Source organism: Artemia franciscana, chromosome 21 (assembly GCF_032884065.1).
Source record: "Artemia franciscana chromosome 21, ASM3288406v1, whole genome shotgun sequence".
In the NCBI taxonomy this organism is placed as follows: Eukaryota; Metazoa; Arthropoda; class Branchiopoda; order Anostraca; family Artemiidae; genus Artemia; species Artemia franciscana.
The window spans coordinates 21,057,305-21,076,524 of record NC_088883.1 but is presented as its reverse complement, the minus strand read 5'-3'; the positions used below and the strand labels follow the sequence as shown (position 1 = coordinate 21,076,524).

At 34.5% G+C, this 19,220-nt stretch overlaps 1 protein-coding gene across 1 annotated transcript in view; it reads left to right on the top strand.

Annotated features, from left to right (window-relative positions):
* Nucleotides 1-7,222: 7,222 nt before the first annotated feature.
* LOC136041004 (integral membrane protein DGCR2/IDD-like) overlaps nucleotides 7,223-19,220 on the top strand; it is a 52,008-nt gene continuing 40,010 nt past the window's right edge. Inside the window, exons 1-2 of the mRNA XM_065725500.1 lie at nucleotides 7,223-7,419; nucleotides 17,398-17,657. Coding sequence (XP_065581572.1) covers nucleotides 17,427-17,657 — 231 coding nt within the window. The 5' untranslated portion in view covers nucleotides 7,223-7,419; nucleotides 17,398-17,426. The remainder of the gene's footprint in view (nucleotides 7,420-17,397; nucleotides 17,658-19,220) is intronic.

Genomic DNA, 19,220 nt, shown 5'->3' with positions numbered 1-19,220 from the left:
CGACCCGTCAACCCCAGCCCCCCTTTAACGTTGTCCGATCGGGACATTTTCACAAGTTAAGGTCCCCTAGGGCCCAGGAGCTTATCCGCGAAATTTCAGCTCGATCCGATAACTCCTTCCCTGTTTTCCAGAAACCACGCATAGCCACTTAAAGTTCATGTTCTTTTTTTTCCTCGACGCCTACAGGTCACAGCCGACATTGGATCTGGGTGTACAAGGACTCATTCAATGCGGAATTCTCTGAGTAAGTGCCCTTGAAAGTTTTGTAGGAAAATCTTAACCCCCCGAAAGTTTCGACCCCCCAACTCCATCCCACCCCTTTATCGTTGTCCGATCGGGCTGAAATTCACAAGTTAAGGTCCCCTACGGCCCAGGAGCTTATCCACAAAATTTCAGCTCGATCCGATAACTCCTTCCTTGTTTTCCAGAAACCACGCATTAGCTACTTAATTAACCCATTTCTCCATAAGAGCCCATGTTAATTTGAAATTTTTAAAAATTATTTAAAAGTTATGTTTACATACATGCAAGTGGTTAGCTCAGTCGGTAGAGCGTGGGACTTTTAATCCTCGGGTCAAGGGTTTAAGTCCCTTACGGGCGGTTTTTTTTTCACAAGATCAAAATAAAAGTGTATAATTTTGATAACACCTGGACAGCTTATCATTTGAGAGATAACAGAATATTAGCTTCTTATGAGCAAAAGAAACATTTCGGTCATTCTATCTATTTTTTTTCTATTTTATACAATGATTTAATGAACCGTGGATATTTACTTATTTTATATAAATAGTTGCTAAATAAGATAAATAATATAAAATTTACTATAATTACCTAAAGATGTTTCCTATATGAGAAGGCATTTTTAGAATAAATTCTTTATTATAGGCTTTTGGACGTAGCGATCAAAATAAAAGTGTATAATTTTGATAACACCTGGACTGCCTATCATTTGAGAGATAACAGAATATTAGCTTCTTATGAGCAAAAGAAACATTTCGGTCATTCTATCTATTTTTTTTCTATTTTATACAATGATTTAAAAGCGGGGGGGTTGGGGGGCGGCAGCCACCCAACTTCCTCTCCTAATTCCTGTACGAGGAGTACAGGAATTATTAAATTACATCCACCTTGGATTGTAGAAAAACGTACAGAAATAATATGAAAAAAACTTCGTTTTCTTAAAGAGTTAAAAAGGCTGCGTCCCAAAGTCGAACCTTAAAACGTAAAGGAGTTAGGAGAAGCAGTTGGGGGGCTGCCGCCCCCCAAACCCCCCGCTTTTAAAGACTCTTTTGTACAGGTTTTTTATTGTGGGGGGCTGGCGCCCCCCTAACCCCCCGCTCTTGGCTTCGGAAAGGCCCTCTTTTAATTAACAAAAATTGAAATGAATGAATAATGGAATAACTTCGAAAAATGTTAAACACAAGAGGACAGGAGAACCATTGCGCCGAAACTAGTTATTAGTAACAATGAAGTCCCCCACAAGAAAAAACCTGTACAAAAGAGTCTTTAAAAGCGGGGGCTTTGGGGGGCGGCAGCCCCCCAACTGCCTCTCCTAATTCCTGTACGTTTTAAGGTTCGACTTTGGGACGCAGCCTCTTTAACTCTTTAAGAAAACTAAGTTTTTTTCATATTATAATAAAAAGGACTAACAGTAGATATCATGACAATAAGAACAATTCTTACTCTCGTGTTCAATTACGTTGGCATATAAGACTACGTTACGTATTAATGGCTTGATGGCAGTGTATAAGAAAATAAGTACTTTTCTTCCACTGATGTGTTTGCTTCCTCAAAAAAACCATTGCGGCCCATTTGTCCAAAATTAGACCAGGCTGATATTCTCTCATCAGGATCAAAACAGTTTCTTAATCTTGTCTACATAAACTAATGCAGGTATTTAGGCATATGATGGTTTATGGTATCCATCAAATTCTAAGTTCGTCTAAAAACCTTCGCAGCTCATTTTTTGTACCCCCCCCCCAAACAGCTCATAGGCAAGTCCTGTGAGCTATACAAGTTGTCTATTGTATATACCTAAGGTGTATTATTGGGAAAAGGGAGCTTGTTTGATTCTGGGTATTTGAAAAGAATTAGGATATTAGGGTAAAACTTTCAGAAAATATTGAGTTGGATGTCGAAACAAATCTAAATAAACTATTTGCATGAAGTATGTTAAAATGGCTTATCAGCAATAGCTAGGAAGCGGCTGAGGGCATTAGGTTGAAACTTTCTGGAAAAACTGAGGGTGATATTGCGGAGCGATCGAAGGGAAACTAGCCGTTTACCTCCGTTCTTCTTAGACGCCACCCTTCAACACTAACAGAAATTTTGAAAAGCCTTTTTATTCAAATATTCACCTGGTCTAAGAATTATGTCCCCAGAAATGTAATGCTCCCGAAGCCCTGGGGAAAGAAATGTAAATTATTTGACTTGCCCGTGTTTTATGTGCAGTGTTTATGATGTAACAAAGGTGAAATTGTGGTGGAAAGAAAGAGTGAAATAGAAAGCGTGGATTGAGGTGAAATTTAGACGAATGTTGTGGGGCATGTGGACCTAGATCAAAGGGCACTATCTATATCCAGGTTATCAAAGAGGTGTATCACCAATATCTTATGAACAGGTAAAGTTATTAACTTAAAAAGTTGACGGCCACAACTACTGCTGTTGTTACAGTTACTGCAGATAAGACTACTTGCAACTGAGCTAAGATTACTTGCACCAGTGACGACTTGCAATTGTCACTGTATCTGACTTCAACTATCACTACATACGACTGTGACTTCAATTATCGCCCCTATCATTGCAACTTCTTGCAACTCTGACTTTTTTCACTTGTGGCTGCTTTAAGGAGATGCTGAGGAGAAAACTGAGCGAAATCAAACCACATAGTGTGCAAACTGCTTGTCAAAAGGATTTGTCAGCTAAGTATCATTGGTGGTTGAGGGTTGCAAGTTAAAATTTGAAGAGAATCTTAAGGTAGATATTCGAAAACGATTGGAGGGGCCAGTCCCTCCTTCACTTGGCCTATTTACATGCCTGCTCCCCAACACTGCTCAATATTGTTAAAAATTATCTTTTTAGAATAGTCAAAAAGTCTGATAGCTATTGCTGGAGGGATTGACAATGGTTATATTCAGAAAGAAAGAATGTTTGATCTTGGGTTTGTCCGAAAAGGCTACGGATGTTAAGGTTAAAATGTTGAGGGGGCTGCTGAACCAAATCATAAGACACTTTGTGTATGCAGTTTATGAAAAAGCTGTATTTGCAATATATTTCAAACAGCAAAGGGTATTATCTTAAAACTTTCAGAACCACTACTACTACTATTGTGGTAGCAACTGCAGCTAGTTGCAGCTGCAAGTGTGACTATGACTACTTACGACTGCTTTTGCTTATGGCTACTCTCAAGAATTGTTTTGGCGAATGTTGAGCAAAATCAAAACCCACTATGTGTATGCTGGTCTTATAAAGAATCCATAAGCAACATTTCAGGAACGGCTGAGTCACAATGCTCAGCTGCTGGAAAGAGAGACCCACTTATCCTTTCTAGATACCCCACCTCAAAACTGACAAAATTTTGAGATAGTCACTTTGTTCAAAATAGTCAAAAGGTCTAATAACTCGGTCCATGAGAATGACAAGCCCCTCACAGTCTTGGGGAAAAAGTTACAAATTATGCAATCTTCCCATCTTCACATGCAAGATTTATCATTGGGAAAAAGGAGAGTGTTTTATCGTGGGTGGGTCAGAAAGGACTGAAAGTATTAAGGTGAAACATTTTATGAAGTTAAGGGGATGTTAAACTAAATCAAAAGACACTATGTATATCCAAATAATAGAAAGGCCTCGTTCAAAATATCATAGAAGAGGCTAAGAGTAGTACCCTCTAACTTTTAGGACATTGCTACTTTTACTTCGGCAGCAACTTTGATCACTTGCTACTGCAACTATGAATACAGGCATAAGCTGGCAAGTGTGACTACTTGTGACTTCGACTAAAAATACTAGTGACTAAGACTGCGACTATTTTTGATTGTGACTACTTTGAATAGCTATTCTGAATACTTGCGACTGCAATTGCAACTGCTTTCGACTGTGACTACTTGTTGCTCCTTCCATGAATACTGGTATTCACAACTACTTACAATTTTGACTTCTTGTGACTGTAACTACTAGTGACTCTGAGATTGTGACCATAGCTATTTGCTATAACAACTACTTCCGACTATGACTATATGTGACGGTAACAACTTGCAACTGCAACTGGTTGTGACAATGATAATATGCAATTACCTAAGACTGCGAATACTTGTGACTGTAGCTACTTGTGATTTCGGAAAAATATGACTGTAGCTACTTGTGATTTCGGAAAAATATGACTATGATTATTTGTCACTTTAACAACCTGCAACTACGACTTGTAGTGACAATGACAGTTTGCGACTATTTAAGACTGCGAATACTTGCGACTGTGGCTACTTGTGATTTCAAAAAGTACTAAACAATAAAAAATACTGTTACTACTAACGCTACTACTACTACGATTATGACTTTGACGGAAAACATTACTGCCATTTCTATTACTATCACTAGAATTATTGTACTAAATCAAAAAAATCTGTTTTGATCCAGCTTATCAAAATGGTTTTGTGCATTCAGGTTGCCATTCAGGCTTATCTCCAATATCTTATAAATTTAGTTTCCCAGAATGCTGTGGGACATGTTGCATTAAATCAAATGGCAACAAGTTGTGCATCAAAGTTATCTTCTTTGGACGTATTACCTCAAGAATGGCTACGTGTATTGGGTTGAAAAGTTGAGGGAATTCTAAGGGGAATATTAAACAAATCTAAGGACACTGAAAGAATCCAAGCTGTCAAAACAGCAGATCTTCGGTATTTCATGAGTAATTAGGTTCTTGCAACATTCTCCGAATGTTGCGAGTAATTTTGGAATTTACTACTATATACCCCTCCCAGTTGCCATTGGGTGTAACTGTAATATCTCATGAATTTCTAAGACTATTGAGTTAAAACTTTCAGTAAAAGTCAGTTTGGATGTTAATTTAAATAAAAGACAACATATCGCTGCACCGGACAGGAATTACCCTACATCCAAATGGACGTCGAATCAAACTATCCTACCTCCAAATGTGCTACGAGTCAAACTATCCTACGTTCAAAACCGCTACTGTTCAGGAGAGCTAGTTGAAGTTTTTAAGATTATTTTTCAGTACTTCAAAAAAGGGCTATAGGGGAGCAGCCGAAGAGCAGAGTTTATTTCGTATTGGCTATGTGTTAGTGTATATATTTTTGACCTGCTTAAGTCAGAACGTTAAAAAACTGGACATAGGATGGGAGTCATATTATTTACATCAGAACGAAACAATCTTATGTATCATTTTTGGACATAGGACAGTTACAGATCTGAGAATCCCTTCTGATGGAAGGCAGAGTCCATCCAATGTCTCTATTTCAGCAAATATTTCACAATATATAATTTCAATTCATATTCAAAGTATGACAAAATGAAAAATTACTATTCAAAGTATCAAAGTTTCGACATCGAACAATCAAACGGAAGGTCTCTGAAAAACTGGTAGTAAGTTTCAGGAATCAATTTTTTTTTAAAGATCTTGAACATCGCGGTACACTATTTCGCGAATTGGAACTGGACCCGAATACAGTTATTACAATTTGAATGACCCAGCTGACCTCTTCCCTTAATCTTTCCCCCTTCTCAACCTCCTGATTGTTTCAATCATGAGCTGCCCAGCTGGTCCAGACACTAATCATGTTAGGCAATATATAATCAATTTTTAACACTCTGATTTCTGTAAACTTCACTTTGACCCCGATGATATCTACGTTAAAATTATCACTAGTCTCTCTACATAGATTATCAAAATCATAGAAATCAGACATTCCCATTTTCTTTACTTTTTATGGACTCTTCAAACATGCACTTCTTGCAATCTGAAACCTCTGAGAAGGGACATACACTGTTTGGCTCTTAGAAAATCTCTCAAGGACAGCATGCACCAAATCGTTTTGATTTTGCGTGTGAACACTGTAAATAAAGGGAAACAAGGTTCATGCTTTTGTTTTGTCCTCTGCAAATTGTCACTTATGAAAACGAATTCTTTTTCTCCTTTTTCTACCATGCTCACCATACAGCTGTAAACAAAACTTCCGACTTCTGACAAGCCTGTTTTAGCAGTCCCTGCATGCCACATGTGGCACTTTCCTTCACGAGTATTGCAGTTATAGATGCTGAAATTGTAACAGTCAAGTTTCGACTATAGTAATAATAAGAAACTTCTACACCTGGAGATTGTAGGACCTTTTGCAAGTCAAAGCACGCTACGATGATCCTTTCAGGATCCATCTTTCCTCTCTCTTGTTCCTTTACCATAAACTTCTGATGTGCTCACTGTGCTGCATAGTCAACTGTTCTTTCATTTGAGGGTTAGAATTTTCTTGCAACTCATCAAAACTAGAATAGTTTCATAGAGTGAGGAAGGCAAAATTGCAACATAGGATAGAAAGAAAAAGGCGATTAGAAAGACATTTAGTGGCTTAGGGCCAATTCTGACTGCGAATTTGAATTTGGCACTCAATTTAGAACAAGATAGACTACTAATCCTTTTTTTTAGTTTGATTCGTAGTACTTTTCGAGGTAGGATAGTTGGATTCAATACCCATTTGGAGGTAGGTTAGTTTTATTCCAGTGTAGCGAAATGCATCCTGGTTGTCAAAATGGCATGTGTGCTATATTTTAAAACAGTTAGGGATGTCAAGTTGAGACTCAGAGAGAATTGAGGGCGATGTCGAATGTGATTGAAATGCAATATTATGTATTCAGAATGTCAAATGGGGAGATAAAAAAACATGAAAACTATCATGAACATACGTAAGATTCTGAATCCCTGGAAAATATTACTTTGAGGACATTTTCAATACTTGATTCTGAGAAAAATCGATCGACGAAATCTAGTTTTTCTTACTATAATTGCACCTCGTTCCTGTTGATCTGATCTCTGAACTCTTACAACTAATGATTACTCGTAAGTTGTGTAAACATCTTCAAAGCCAGAATATAAAATGAAAAACAGTTTTACCGAAAATCTTTTTACGAGACTCTGAGGCGAATTTATCGTTTTTACATTAAAAATCATGAATTGAAATGAAAATTAAAAACACTGTTTTGAGTGGTCAAACAAGCGTAAAAATAAAGAAGTAGAAGTAAATTTTGGCTATCTTTATTTATTGAATTGAAGATTTATATATTAAGATTTTCTTGAAACAGAAAGTGTAAATACGACTTAACGGTGGTTAAGGGAAGTTGAAAGGCCAAAAAAGTTGCTTTTGGTAACTAAGCTAGTGCATAGCTTAGGGCAAACACAACTTTCAATCTAAGGTGAGTGGTGTTAGCATAGGGTAGGGGAGGATGGTAAAATTATAGCAGTTTGTATAACTGGCTTACCAATAAAGTTAAAATATCACTTGATGCCCTTTTTATGCTCTACAAATGTAATAATTGCTTCTACCTCAATTCAAATTTACTAACCTAAAGTAACATTATTATACATAATTTTAGCAGTGAGAAATGTAGCATTATTTTTCAAAAATGATGGAAAAGATGGCAGCAAGAAAACAATATTATTAGTAAAATTCTAGTTAGGCCTAATTGACTTCTTGCTATCTCAGAAAGGGTTTAGGTTACGAAAATGAAACTTTCAGGGATAGGTCTACAGGTTATAGTATGTCCTGGGAAGGTATTTTAAAGTACCCACCTCCACTCCTTCTCCCTCTAGAGGGCCCTGAAATTTGCCTACATGACAGGTCTATACCTATTGAAATTTTGACAAAACAACATTTTACCTGAATTTTTAGTTACTAGTTGCTTTTTTTCTGCCTTTAGTTCTGAAAATGCAATTCCTGTTATTTGAGTAGAATTTTGAGCCATATCAATGTTTTTTTTTCAAAATTTAGGAAATGTATTTGCATATCTTTAAAACCTTATAACCTAAATAGAATTGAGCAAAGTTATGAAGCTGAAAACAACTTTGTTGTTCTTCAATTAAGCAGAAGATCTATTTTGAAATGTTTCACTTTTATAAGACACATATTTTTAAAGGTCATCAAAGGTCAGGGCCCTCTAGAGGGAGAAGGAGTAGAGGTAGTTGCTTCAAAATACCTTCCCAGGTCAAAATTTAGTCTGTAGATTCATCCCTGAAAGTTTCATTTTCCTAATGTAAACCCTTTCTGAGATAGCAAGAAGTCAATTAACTAGAATTTTACCATGATGGGTATATGGGTATACTGTGATGCCTTATGAGTTTTGCTTTGGCTGTACTGAGAGCCATTACTTGAGAGAAAATTAATTACAGCCCCCCCCCCCCCCCTTCCAACTCATATATACAAAAAAATTGTATCAAAGTTGGCAATCCCTTAGCCAATGCAGCTACAGTGTCTAGGATAGCTGACCCTGTTGCCCCCCTCCCCCCAAGAAAAATGGCTTTGGCATTACTATATTCATAGAAACATTATGCAAACCCAAAAAGATGAATACCAAAACCATGTCAATCTACTTTATTCAGAATCCAGTAGGTTTGTCATTAATTTTTTATTCTTTTGTCTTTGAGTTTGTCCCTCTTGCATGTAAAAATGTTGTTTCCAACTAAGAAAAATAAAATCTAGAATTCCAAAGAAGAATTAGTGTATTGAAACTCAATGTCATTTGTAGGACTTATGTAGTATTACATACAGCAGAAGTTACTGTACCATATTGATTTCAGTAGTCTTTCACTTCTGGAATCCATCTGAAAGAGGCTTGCTTTGGAGAGAGATTATCTGAAGGTACTTTTCTAGACAACAGAGAGAACTCTCTTAAGGGAGAGAGTAACTTTTCTATACAAAGAGAGACAAATTCAAAGTACATGAAATAGCTTTTGACAAAAGTATCCATTTAGAAAGCAGGCAATAGCTGCACTTTTGCAAGCTTCTCAGCTTGCCTGTAATTTGTTTAATTTGTAAGCATAATGTGTAAAAGAAGCATGGACTTAATATACCTTATGGTTGGGATTGCTTTACTAGCAAAATGACAATAAACAGGATAGTAGTAAGACTAAGTTGTAAAGTAGTAGTAGTAAAGGTTGCTGGTGTGTTCAAGTCATGGTAAATACAGTATACAGTTGATATATTACAAAAACTGGTTAACTCAAGTTTTATTCATTTTATTCAGCTCAGGAAACAATTATCAACTTATTCTTAAAATTAGGCCTATTCAACAGGATTTTGTCACTCCTTTTCCTTATAGAGTGGTCTTTTACAAAAAGTGTTCTGTTCAGTGAAGTGGTGCTTTAAGAATATAGAATCTCTGACTGATGACAGCCATCTAGAGAGTGCTGATACAGGAGCATTTCCCTAATGGCATTGAGGATCATATAAGGTTTGAATGGACAAGGAATTCAAAGGGTGAAGTCAAACCTAGTTCAAATCATGATGCTTGATAATCCTTGCCAAGTACCTAGACTTCTTCTGCTATTCTAACCTATGTTCAAGTGCAAGAAGAAGTTGGGTGTTGACAGACCTTAACTTCATGATTTTGACTGTTTTTGTTGGTTGCCAAAGCTCTTCCTTTTTCAACTATTTTAGTTTTAAAATATTCCCTGTTGAGAATTGTTGAAACTCCCACCATTTTGGCCAGGAACAACTTTGCCATCTTCTGGTCAAATTACTGTTCAGTATATCCTGGCTGGATGGTGATTAATTCTGGGTGCATAAGGATTTTGCATCTCAAATACAGGATAAAAGTGCTTAAATAAATATTTCAAATCACATATCAAACCTTTTTTTTAAGTATATATTTGGAATATATAGAAAGCACATGAATACTGCCCCATCACTGGATACATTTGTCAGGGTATTGAATTACCTAGCATCTTAGGGAAGAGCATTAAAAGATGCATCAAGTGACATTTTTATTTTTGATTTAGCTAGAAAATGAATCAAGAAAGTCTAAAATTTAAAAAGCTTTTAATGACAGAAAAACCTGAAGAAATAGATATACAGCTAATATTTGGTGGGAGGGGGTATCTTCTCCTCCTCCCCCTAGACTTTGAAATATACATGCTATTGGGGTGTTTTGCCAAAACACCCCAATATGTATTTTATATTGAAACACCCCAATATGTATAGTTTGGGGTGAAACACCCCAAACATGTATATATTTTTTATATTTTTATTCAATAAATTGAAAAAACACAAATTCCCACCCACCCCCCCCATAAATTTTCATAATCTAATAGCAGTGTCTGCAGTACAAAGTAGGGACATGGAAAACAGTAGTCCTTATATGTTTGCTAGATGATGGATAATCCTTATATCACTCCAAGCTGTGATTTAAGGTAATTTAAGGTAGATCACCTTACTCGTGTGATAGAAACTCCCAGGTTTCAGGAAACCAAAAATGCAAATAAATTATCCTTTTGGATGTGTTAATTATTTGTAGAAGTAGTAAACTATGGTTTTTCATTCATAGAAAGTCCCCAAAAAATAACAGACACCTTCATTTTATATCCAATCCCTTTCCCCCACATACACAAGTTAAAACAGGGATGGATCTAGAGCAAAATCTTGGGGGAGGCCCAATGTGACAAGGACACCAATGAGCAAAATCTTGGGGGGGGGGCAATGTCACAAAGGAGCCAGTATTTGACCAAATTGACAGGTTTAATCTAAACAAAGATTAAAACAGGGAAAGAGGGTGCCAGAAAAATCTTGGGGTAGGGTCCCCCTGGGCCCTTCCAGATCCACCAGTGAGTTAAAAAAGGCACTGTTAATTCTCTTTTGGATTATGTCAATAATTTGCTGTGAGCTTTATACCCAAGAATAATTAAAGTTTATTAGAGACATGGTTTTTGAAAATGGATTCCCTGGATTGTTTGTTACCAATGCAACTAGTCATTGGCTAAACAGAAATTCTATTAAAATCAAAGATACACATGTTTGTTGTTTTACAAGTAATATAAAAATTAGGAATTTCCTCAACTCTGGTAAAGATAAGATCAAAGATACTTGTCAAAGAAAGGCATATCAAATAACATGTAACTGTGGCAATTATTGTATTGGTAGAACCTATTAAAATTTGGAAAAATGTATAGCAACACAAAGGCTCTGAATTCTACTAGTATTTCTAATGATTCAGCTGTAAGAACCCATATTTTCCAGAACACTAGTTATTCAGTACTTTCTGTAAGAGACCTCTGTTATTAGTTAGCATTGTTACCTTGCACCCATATTTTCCAAAACGCTAGTTATTGAGTACTTTCTGTAAGAAACCTCTTGTATTAGTTAGCATTGTTACCTTGTACCCATATGTTCCAAAACACTAGTTATTCAGTACTTTCTGTAAGAGACCTCTTGCATTAGTTAGCATTGTTACCTTGCATGCTTATTTTCCAAAACGCTAGTTATTGAGTACTTTCTGTAAGAAACCTCTTGTATTAGTTAGCATTGTTACCTTGTACCCATATGTTCCAAAACACTAGTTATTCAGTACTTTCTGTAAGAGACCTCTTGCATTAGTTAGCATTGTTACCTTGCATGCTTATTTTCCAAAACACTAGTTATTCAGTACTTTCTGTAAGAAACCTCTTGTATTAGTTAGCATTGTTACCTTGTACCCATATGTTCCAAAACACTAGTTATTCAATACTTTCTGTAAGAGACCTCTTGCATTAGTTAGCATTGTTACCTTGCATGCTTATTTTCCAAAACGCTAGTTATTGAGTACTTTCTGTAAGAAACCTCTTGTATTAGTTAGCATTGTTACCTTGCACACTTACTTTCCAAAACACTAGTTATTCAGTACTTTCTGTAAGAGACCTCTTGCATTAGTTTGCATTGTTACCTTGCACACTTACTTTCCAAAACACTAGTTATTCAGTACTTTCTGTAAGAGACCTCTTGCATTAGTTAGCATTGTTACCTTGCATGCTTATTTTCCAAAACACTAGTTATTCAGTACTTTCTGTAAGAGACCTCTTGCATTAGTTAGCATTGTTACCTTGTACCCATATGTTCCAAAACACTAGTTATTCAGTACTTTCTGTAAGAGACCTCTTGCATTAGTTAGCATTGTTACCTTGCATGCTTATTTTCCAAAACACTAGTTATTCAGTACTTTCTGTAAGAGACCTCTTGCATTAGTTAGCATTGTTACCTTGCACACTTATTTTCCAAAACACTAGTTATTCAGTACTTTCTGTAAGAGACCTCTTGCATTAGTTAGCATTGTTACCTTGCATGCTTATTTTCCAAAACACTAGTTATTCAGTACTTTCTGTAAGAAACCTCTTGTATTAGTTAGCATTGTTACCTTGTACCCATATGTTCCAAAACACTAGTTATTCAGTACTTTCTGTAAGAGACCTCTTGCATTAGTTAGCATTGTTACCTTGCATGCTTATTTTCCAAAACACTAATTATTCAGTACTTTCTGTAAGAAACCTCTTGCATTAGTTAGCATTGTTACCTTGCATGCTTATTTTCCAAAACACTAGTTATTCAGTACTTTCTGTAAGAAACCTCTTGTATTAGTTAGCATTGTTACCTTGTACCCATATGTTCCAAAACACTAGTTATTCAATACTTTCTGTAAGAGACCTCTTGCATTAGTTAGCATTGTTACCTTGCATGCTTATTTTCCAAAACGCTAGTTATTGAGTACTTTCTGTAAGAAACCTCTTGTATTAGTTAGCATTGTTACCTTGTACCCATATGTTCCAAAACACTAGTTATTCAGTACTTTCTGTAAGAGACCTCTTGCATTAGTTAGCATTGTTACCTTGCATGCTTATTTTCCAAAACACTAGTTATTCAGTACTTTCTGTAAGAGACCTCTTGCATTAGTTTGCATTGTTACCTTGCACACTTATTTTCCAAAACACTAGTTATTCAGTACTTTCTGTAAGAGACCTCTTGCATTAGTTAGCATTGTTACCTTGCACTCATATTTTCCAAAACACTAGTTATTCAGTACTTTCTGTAAGAGACCTCTTGCATTAGTTAGCATTGTTACCTTACACCTTTATTTTCTAAAACTCTAGTTTTTCAGTACTTTCTGTAACAGACCTCTTGCATTAGTTATTATTGTTACCTTGCACCCATATTTTCCAAAACACTAGTTATTCAGTACTTTCTGTAACAGACCTCTTGCATTAGTTATTATTGTTATTTTGCACCCATATTTTCCAGAACACTAGCTATTCAGTACTTTCTGTAAGAGACCTCTTGCATTAACATTGTTACCTTGTGCCCATATTATCCAAAACACTAGTTATTCAGTTCTTTCTGTAAGACACCTCTTGCATTAATAACAGTCTAGTGATTAAATAAATTTTTCAAGAGGCAACTGAAACACACTTAATAGTTTGTCCACAATTTTAATGAAAAAAGATTTGACCTATAATATAACAAAGCCAATAACTAATTACAATGATACTGTTTCAAAAAAACCTACAAGACTAACTGTCAAAAAACCACTAGCATAAGTAAGGGAGTTCAGAGGCATGCCACAAAGTGCATAGTTTTCCTGCATCATCTCCTTCAAACAGTTCATGATAAAAAAAAACTGTAATTAAGGAGCAATGCAGGTCAACTTTAAACAAAACTTTAAGAAACAGATTCTTGATGTCAATAGATACATCAGAAGAATCGAATTTCAATTCACAATATATAAAAGGTACTTATATGATAAATGCCCTGCTGTTAAAGTTTCATTTGTTAAAATATTATGGAATTATTTTTTTTTAGTTTCTTTCAGCTTAGCATGAGACAAGACAAAGAGAACTGTCAGAACAGATGGAAAATATACTATTTAGGCTACATGTTTCCAAATTGGGGGGGGGGGGGTAAAGTATTTGGACTGTGTGAAGTCAAAAACAATTCTTACTAGATAATATGCTGAATAATTGGACCTAAAACATTGGGCATGCAAACCTGCTATAATTTACCCTTTTGTAGTTGAAGATTTCAATTTTGATTTATTTGAATTTAGCAATGTTGGGAATTTAGAATTTCTGACTGCTTTGCTATCAGCTGATTTCATACCTTCAAGCATGACTTTGTTTAACTGAATTTAAACCCATGTAACTTTGTTTAGTGCTACTTTAATTGATAATATATTTCTGTCTCAAATATGGTATGAGTAATGAAAATTTTGGGATTGCTTGTTTCTCCAGGTTCAAATCATTTTTTAGATTATGTTGTATTGAGTCTACACAAGCAGGAATTTGATAATGACTGCAGTTTAAGGGCAACCAGTCAACCCTTGAGGAAATATTTTTAATTTCTCTACTAAAAATTGTGAGAAACTAAAAATCTTTCTTTCAAAGATAGATTGGGAAGAGGTATATGGAACTTGTGGCATGGAAAGTTCATATACCTTATTTACAGATAAAATTCTTCAAGGGCTGTTTTCATGTTTTATGGCCAAACCAAAAGATTTTAGAAAACCGTCTGTGGTTTTCTTTTAGAAAACCACCTTGGTTCACAGCTGAGATAAAAAATATAATAAAACCAAGAAATAGCTTTTGCATAAAAAATAAAAATAAAATTCCCTTCATTTGAAAATGATAAACTTTATAAGGAATGCCAGGCTACTGTGAACAAAAAGAAATGAGAAATAAAAAGAATTATTGTTACTCTGTTTTTGAATTAAATAAGAATAATATATAAGCAACAGGAAAAATAACAAATGGGATGCTTTCACCTCATAAGAAACAATTCAAAGAAGAAATTCTAAATGTTTTTGTCTCCCCAGATGGTTTAGTTAAAGGAGGATGTGGATATTGCTAATGGATTTTGTACTAATTTTTCAGATGTTGGTTCAAGTATATCTCATCAAATTAATAATAATACTAGACCAATTGAAACAACTGAAAACATTAACGTGTTTGATACACTTAACTCAGTTTTCACTCAGGATGATATGATACAAATGCATGAGTTAGAAAAGTATTTACTTTGCTTGGTCTCTCCAAATCCCTGGGAGTTGATAGAATACCAAAAAGAGCATTACAATGAATTTTCTTAGTTTTTTGTCATATTTTACTTTTTCTGCTAAACATTTCATTAAATAAAGGAGTACCTATATAAGACTACCTATACATAAGAATGGAGATAAATGCCAAATTAGTAACTACAGGCCAATAACTATTTTACTGGTATTCTCTAAACTAATTGGAAAGGCAATGCATGAAAGAATGACAAAATTTATATAGGAAAATAGAATTTTACCATCTAGTCAATATGGTTTTTGTAAAGGTAATTCCTCCTTGTATGCTGTAAATCATTTTATTATAAAAATTAAGGAATTTTTGGATTTTGGATCCATGTCTTTGGCAATTTTTGTGGATCTTTTGAAAGCTTTTGACACTTTTAGTTACAAGGCATTAATGAATAAAATGCATTTTCCGGTTTGGATAGTAAAATGGATAAAATCATATTTGGAAGATAGAATGCAGACTGTAGCTGTCAGATCATCAACATCATTAGAAAGAAAAAAAAATGCTGGGTTCACCCAAGGTTTGATCCCATGGCTGCTACTTTTCTTAATATATGTTTTGGACATGAAAGAATTTATACTAATTGCATACTAATAACTTATGCTGATGACACAGTAATGTTGTTTAAGTCATATACGGTAGATGCTTTGTTTGCTATTATGGAGCTCAATTACTTTAGCTCAATTGGCTTGTTATTTGCAAATGAATCATCTATCATTAAATATTCCAAAAACAAAATATATGATATGTTCAACTATACAGCGTTTTGAAACAAATAAGCTACTTTCATTTGGAAATGTATTGATTGAAAAACCAATTTCATTTATCTTAGAATGATTATTGATGAAATGACTCATTCCATGGGCACTTTCCATGAAAATTTACTGAGGGATTGCTATTCTAAAAAGACTAAAGCACTTTATTCCTCATAAAGCACTTTAAACTTTATATAATACTCTCATTTTTTCATATTTGGAGGATGGTTGCCCTCTTTGGTCTAACTCTTTTAACTATAATGCACATAAATTCCAAGTAATACAAAATTGGGGAGTAAAAACTCTTTTTTTTATATAAATATTCTACAAATGATTCATTTCACCTGGCAAAAGTTCTGAATGTTTTTAAAATATCTATAATCCAAAATGCAAGTTTAGTTTACTTGTGTATCAATTCTGTAGCACCACTTGGACTAAGACAACTTAATATTTTTCAACGGCTTCAGAATATCATTCCCAATAACCTCATCTGAAAATGATTTGCTCGTATCAGAAATGCATCACAGCCATAGAGGTGCACTGCCATTACGACATGTTGGTGTAAAGGTGTAGAACATGCTGCCCAACTATATAAAAGAATCAATTTCACTAAGTTTGTTCCAAAAAAATCTTTAAAATACCTTATTGAGTAGACAAAAGTTGTTTGTTAAGTTTTTCTGTTTAATGTTCTGTGAATAAGGTATATGCGATAATCTTGTGAAGTGATTTGTTTCCTTTCATATAGAGAATATTCTTATATTGCCCAAAAAATCGAAGAATTGATTTCGCTAATCTTGTTCTGAAAAAAATATTTTAAAATATCTTATTGTCTAGATGAAATAAATGTTTAGATCTTTCGTTGTTTACTTTTTGTTTGTTTGTTGTTTGTTTAGCTTTTCTGCTGAATGATATTAGAAAAAAGGATATATTTGTTTGGCGATATTTTTGTCGTATTTTTATCAAATGATTGATTTCTCAAATCCCGTATTGGCTGTTTATAGCCTCTGGTATGTTGGCAGTACGGGAATAAGTGTATGTATTGTTTTTTATTTTGTCAATGAATCAAGTCAAGTAAGTTAAAAAGTGGATCCATACTTTTCCCAATTTGAGAATTTTACTCATTTTCACCTGTAAGAAGTTAAAAAGTGAGTATTGAGGCAGGAAATATTTTCTTGGTGATTTCAAAGGCAGGAAAGGATGGATAAATGTGTAATGTGAGAGACGTTTTCCGGATAAGTAAGTTCGAAAAGTTGGTTGGTTTGATAATGGCATCAAGAAAAAAAATTTTTATTTAATTATTTAGTTTGGAATTGAGGGTATGCTTTTGTTTTTTAGTTCATAGGAAGTCAGTTATTGTATTAACGACAGTCCATAGAGGATTTTAGTGTTAATAAATATAATATTGTACTTTTACCATGGTTTTGAAATTGTTATAAAACATTTGACAATGAAGAAAGAATTCTGTTAAACTTAGGTTCAAGTATTTCTGAATTCACTTTGTAGTAACAGGTTTTAGTTTCTAAGGATGCATATAACTGATTAAAATAATGATGCGTAATTATTTTTCAGGTAAAACTAAGAGGAATGTAAACTTATGAATGTCTGAAAAAGCTTCAACAATGCCAGGAAGTCGATTCATATTAGGCCCCAATAAAGATCTAAATGACCCAGAGAAACTGCCAGACGTGATGAGTTCCTGTCAGGACCTCAATGGAAGAACTTTTCCAAGTGGTAGTCACTTTGTTCCAGGGCCAGATACCTGCACCGTTTGTGTTTGTGATGATGGAGGTCCAAAATGGTGTCAAGCTGTTCTGTGTGCTCCTCCACAGGTGAGCTAGGTCAAGTTATTGTACTTTAGTTGAGTTTTTATGATGAGGCCATAGGTATTTCTAATGATAGGTGTTTTTTTTTGTAAATTCGGTGACTTACACCGATTTTACAAGGCTTTTACTTGATTCGTGTCGTTTCTGAACGATCATTGAAAATACTGTAGAAACAACAGCAAGTGAAAGCTGTTTTGTCTCTCAATCTATTGGTGCATGAACGATCATTGAAAATACTGTAGAAACAACAGCAAATGAAAGCTGTTTTGTCTCTCAATCTATTGGTGCATGAACGATCATTGAAAATACTGCAGAAACAACAGCAAATGAAAGCTGTTTTGTCTCTCAATCTGTTGGTGCATGAACGATCATTGAAAATACTGCAGAAACAACACGAATCAAGTAAAAGTCTTGTAAAATTGGTGTAAGTCACCAATTTTACAAGAGAAAAACCCCTATTATTAGAAATAGCTATGGCCTCATCATAAAAACTCAACTAAAAGCAAACTGTTTGCTGTTGAAGACATTTATAGAGCTGAATAAATCTTTTGATGGTTTAATAGCCGTAAAATGGTCGGAATTACCCCGTTCGCATCACTCTGTGGGTAACTAATGCTAAGTTTATTTAGAGTACCGGTATCTTCAATATCCTTTTTGACAATCAGGATAAGCTCTAATATTGTATATAGAGAAGAATGAGAGCATCTCACTAAAACTTACCTGTAAATATTGCAAAGGGCAAGAACAGCGTTTCTTCTGACGTTTCTTCACCGTTTCTTTATATGTAAGACATGGCATATATTGCGCTTTAAAATGGTGCTAGAATTTAAAATAAAATAAGCCTACTAAATTAAGTACTTTTATTATGCAAAACTGAAAATTCGACCTGTAAATATTATAGAGCGAAAATTAAATTTTAGGGTAACTATTCGCAAAACCAATCAAACCAGGCAAGTACATGGGATATGTGTGACTTTGTGAGGGGACATTGGGGTCTTGTCTGGATCAAATTATGTATGCATGAGCTAAACAAAATTGATTGCAAAAATTTAACATTTTAAGTTTTTTTATGGTTAAAAGTAAAAGGACTTCAGAATAATATATATTTGTCCTTGTGGACCCAACTTAGGTCTAATCATATCTCAAAAAGACGTTTTTCAATATTTTTATTTCTTCAAAACTGTGAAGCTTTTAATATCAAATTCTTGTCCGTGTTACCACATCTAGCTGTGAAAATTATTAAAGGAAACTAATTAGTTAGGTTTCCATAAAAATTCGATCTTTTTCTTAACTTTTTTTTCTTCTTTTTTTTTTAGTTATGGAGCTTTCAAGACAGTAGCACATTCTTGTCAGTGTTGCCCCTTGTAATTGTAAAAATAAATAGAAAAACTAATTAGCTAAGTTACATAACAGTTTTGTCTTTAAAAATTCAAATATTTAACAGTCTGTTGACTCCCAAGGATAACTACACTAGAAAAGCTACACCTTTTTAATCTATTTAGTGTATTGTGTTTGTCTTATTATTTTTGCTCACTAGTTTTCATTTTTTTTTTTTTTTTTTTTTTTTTT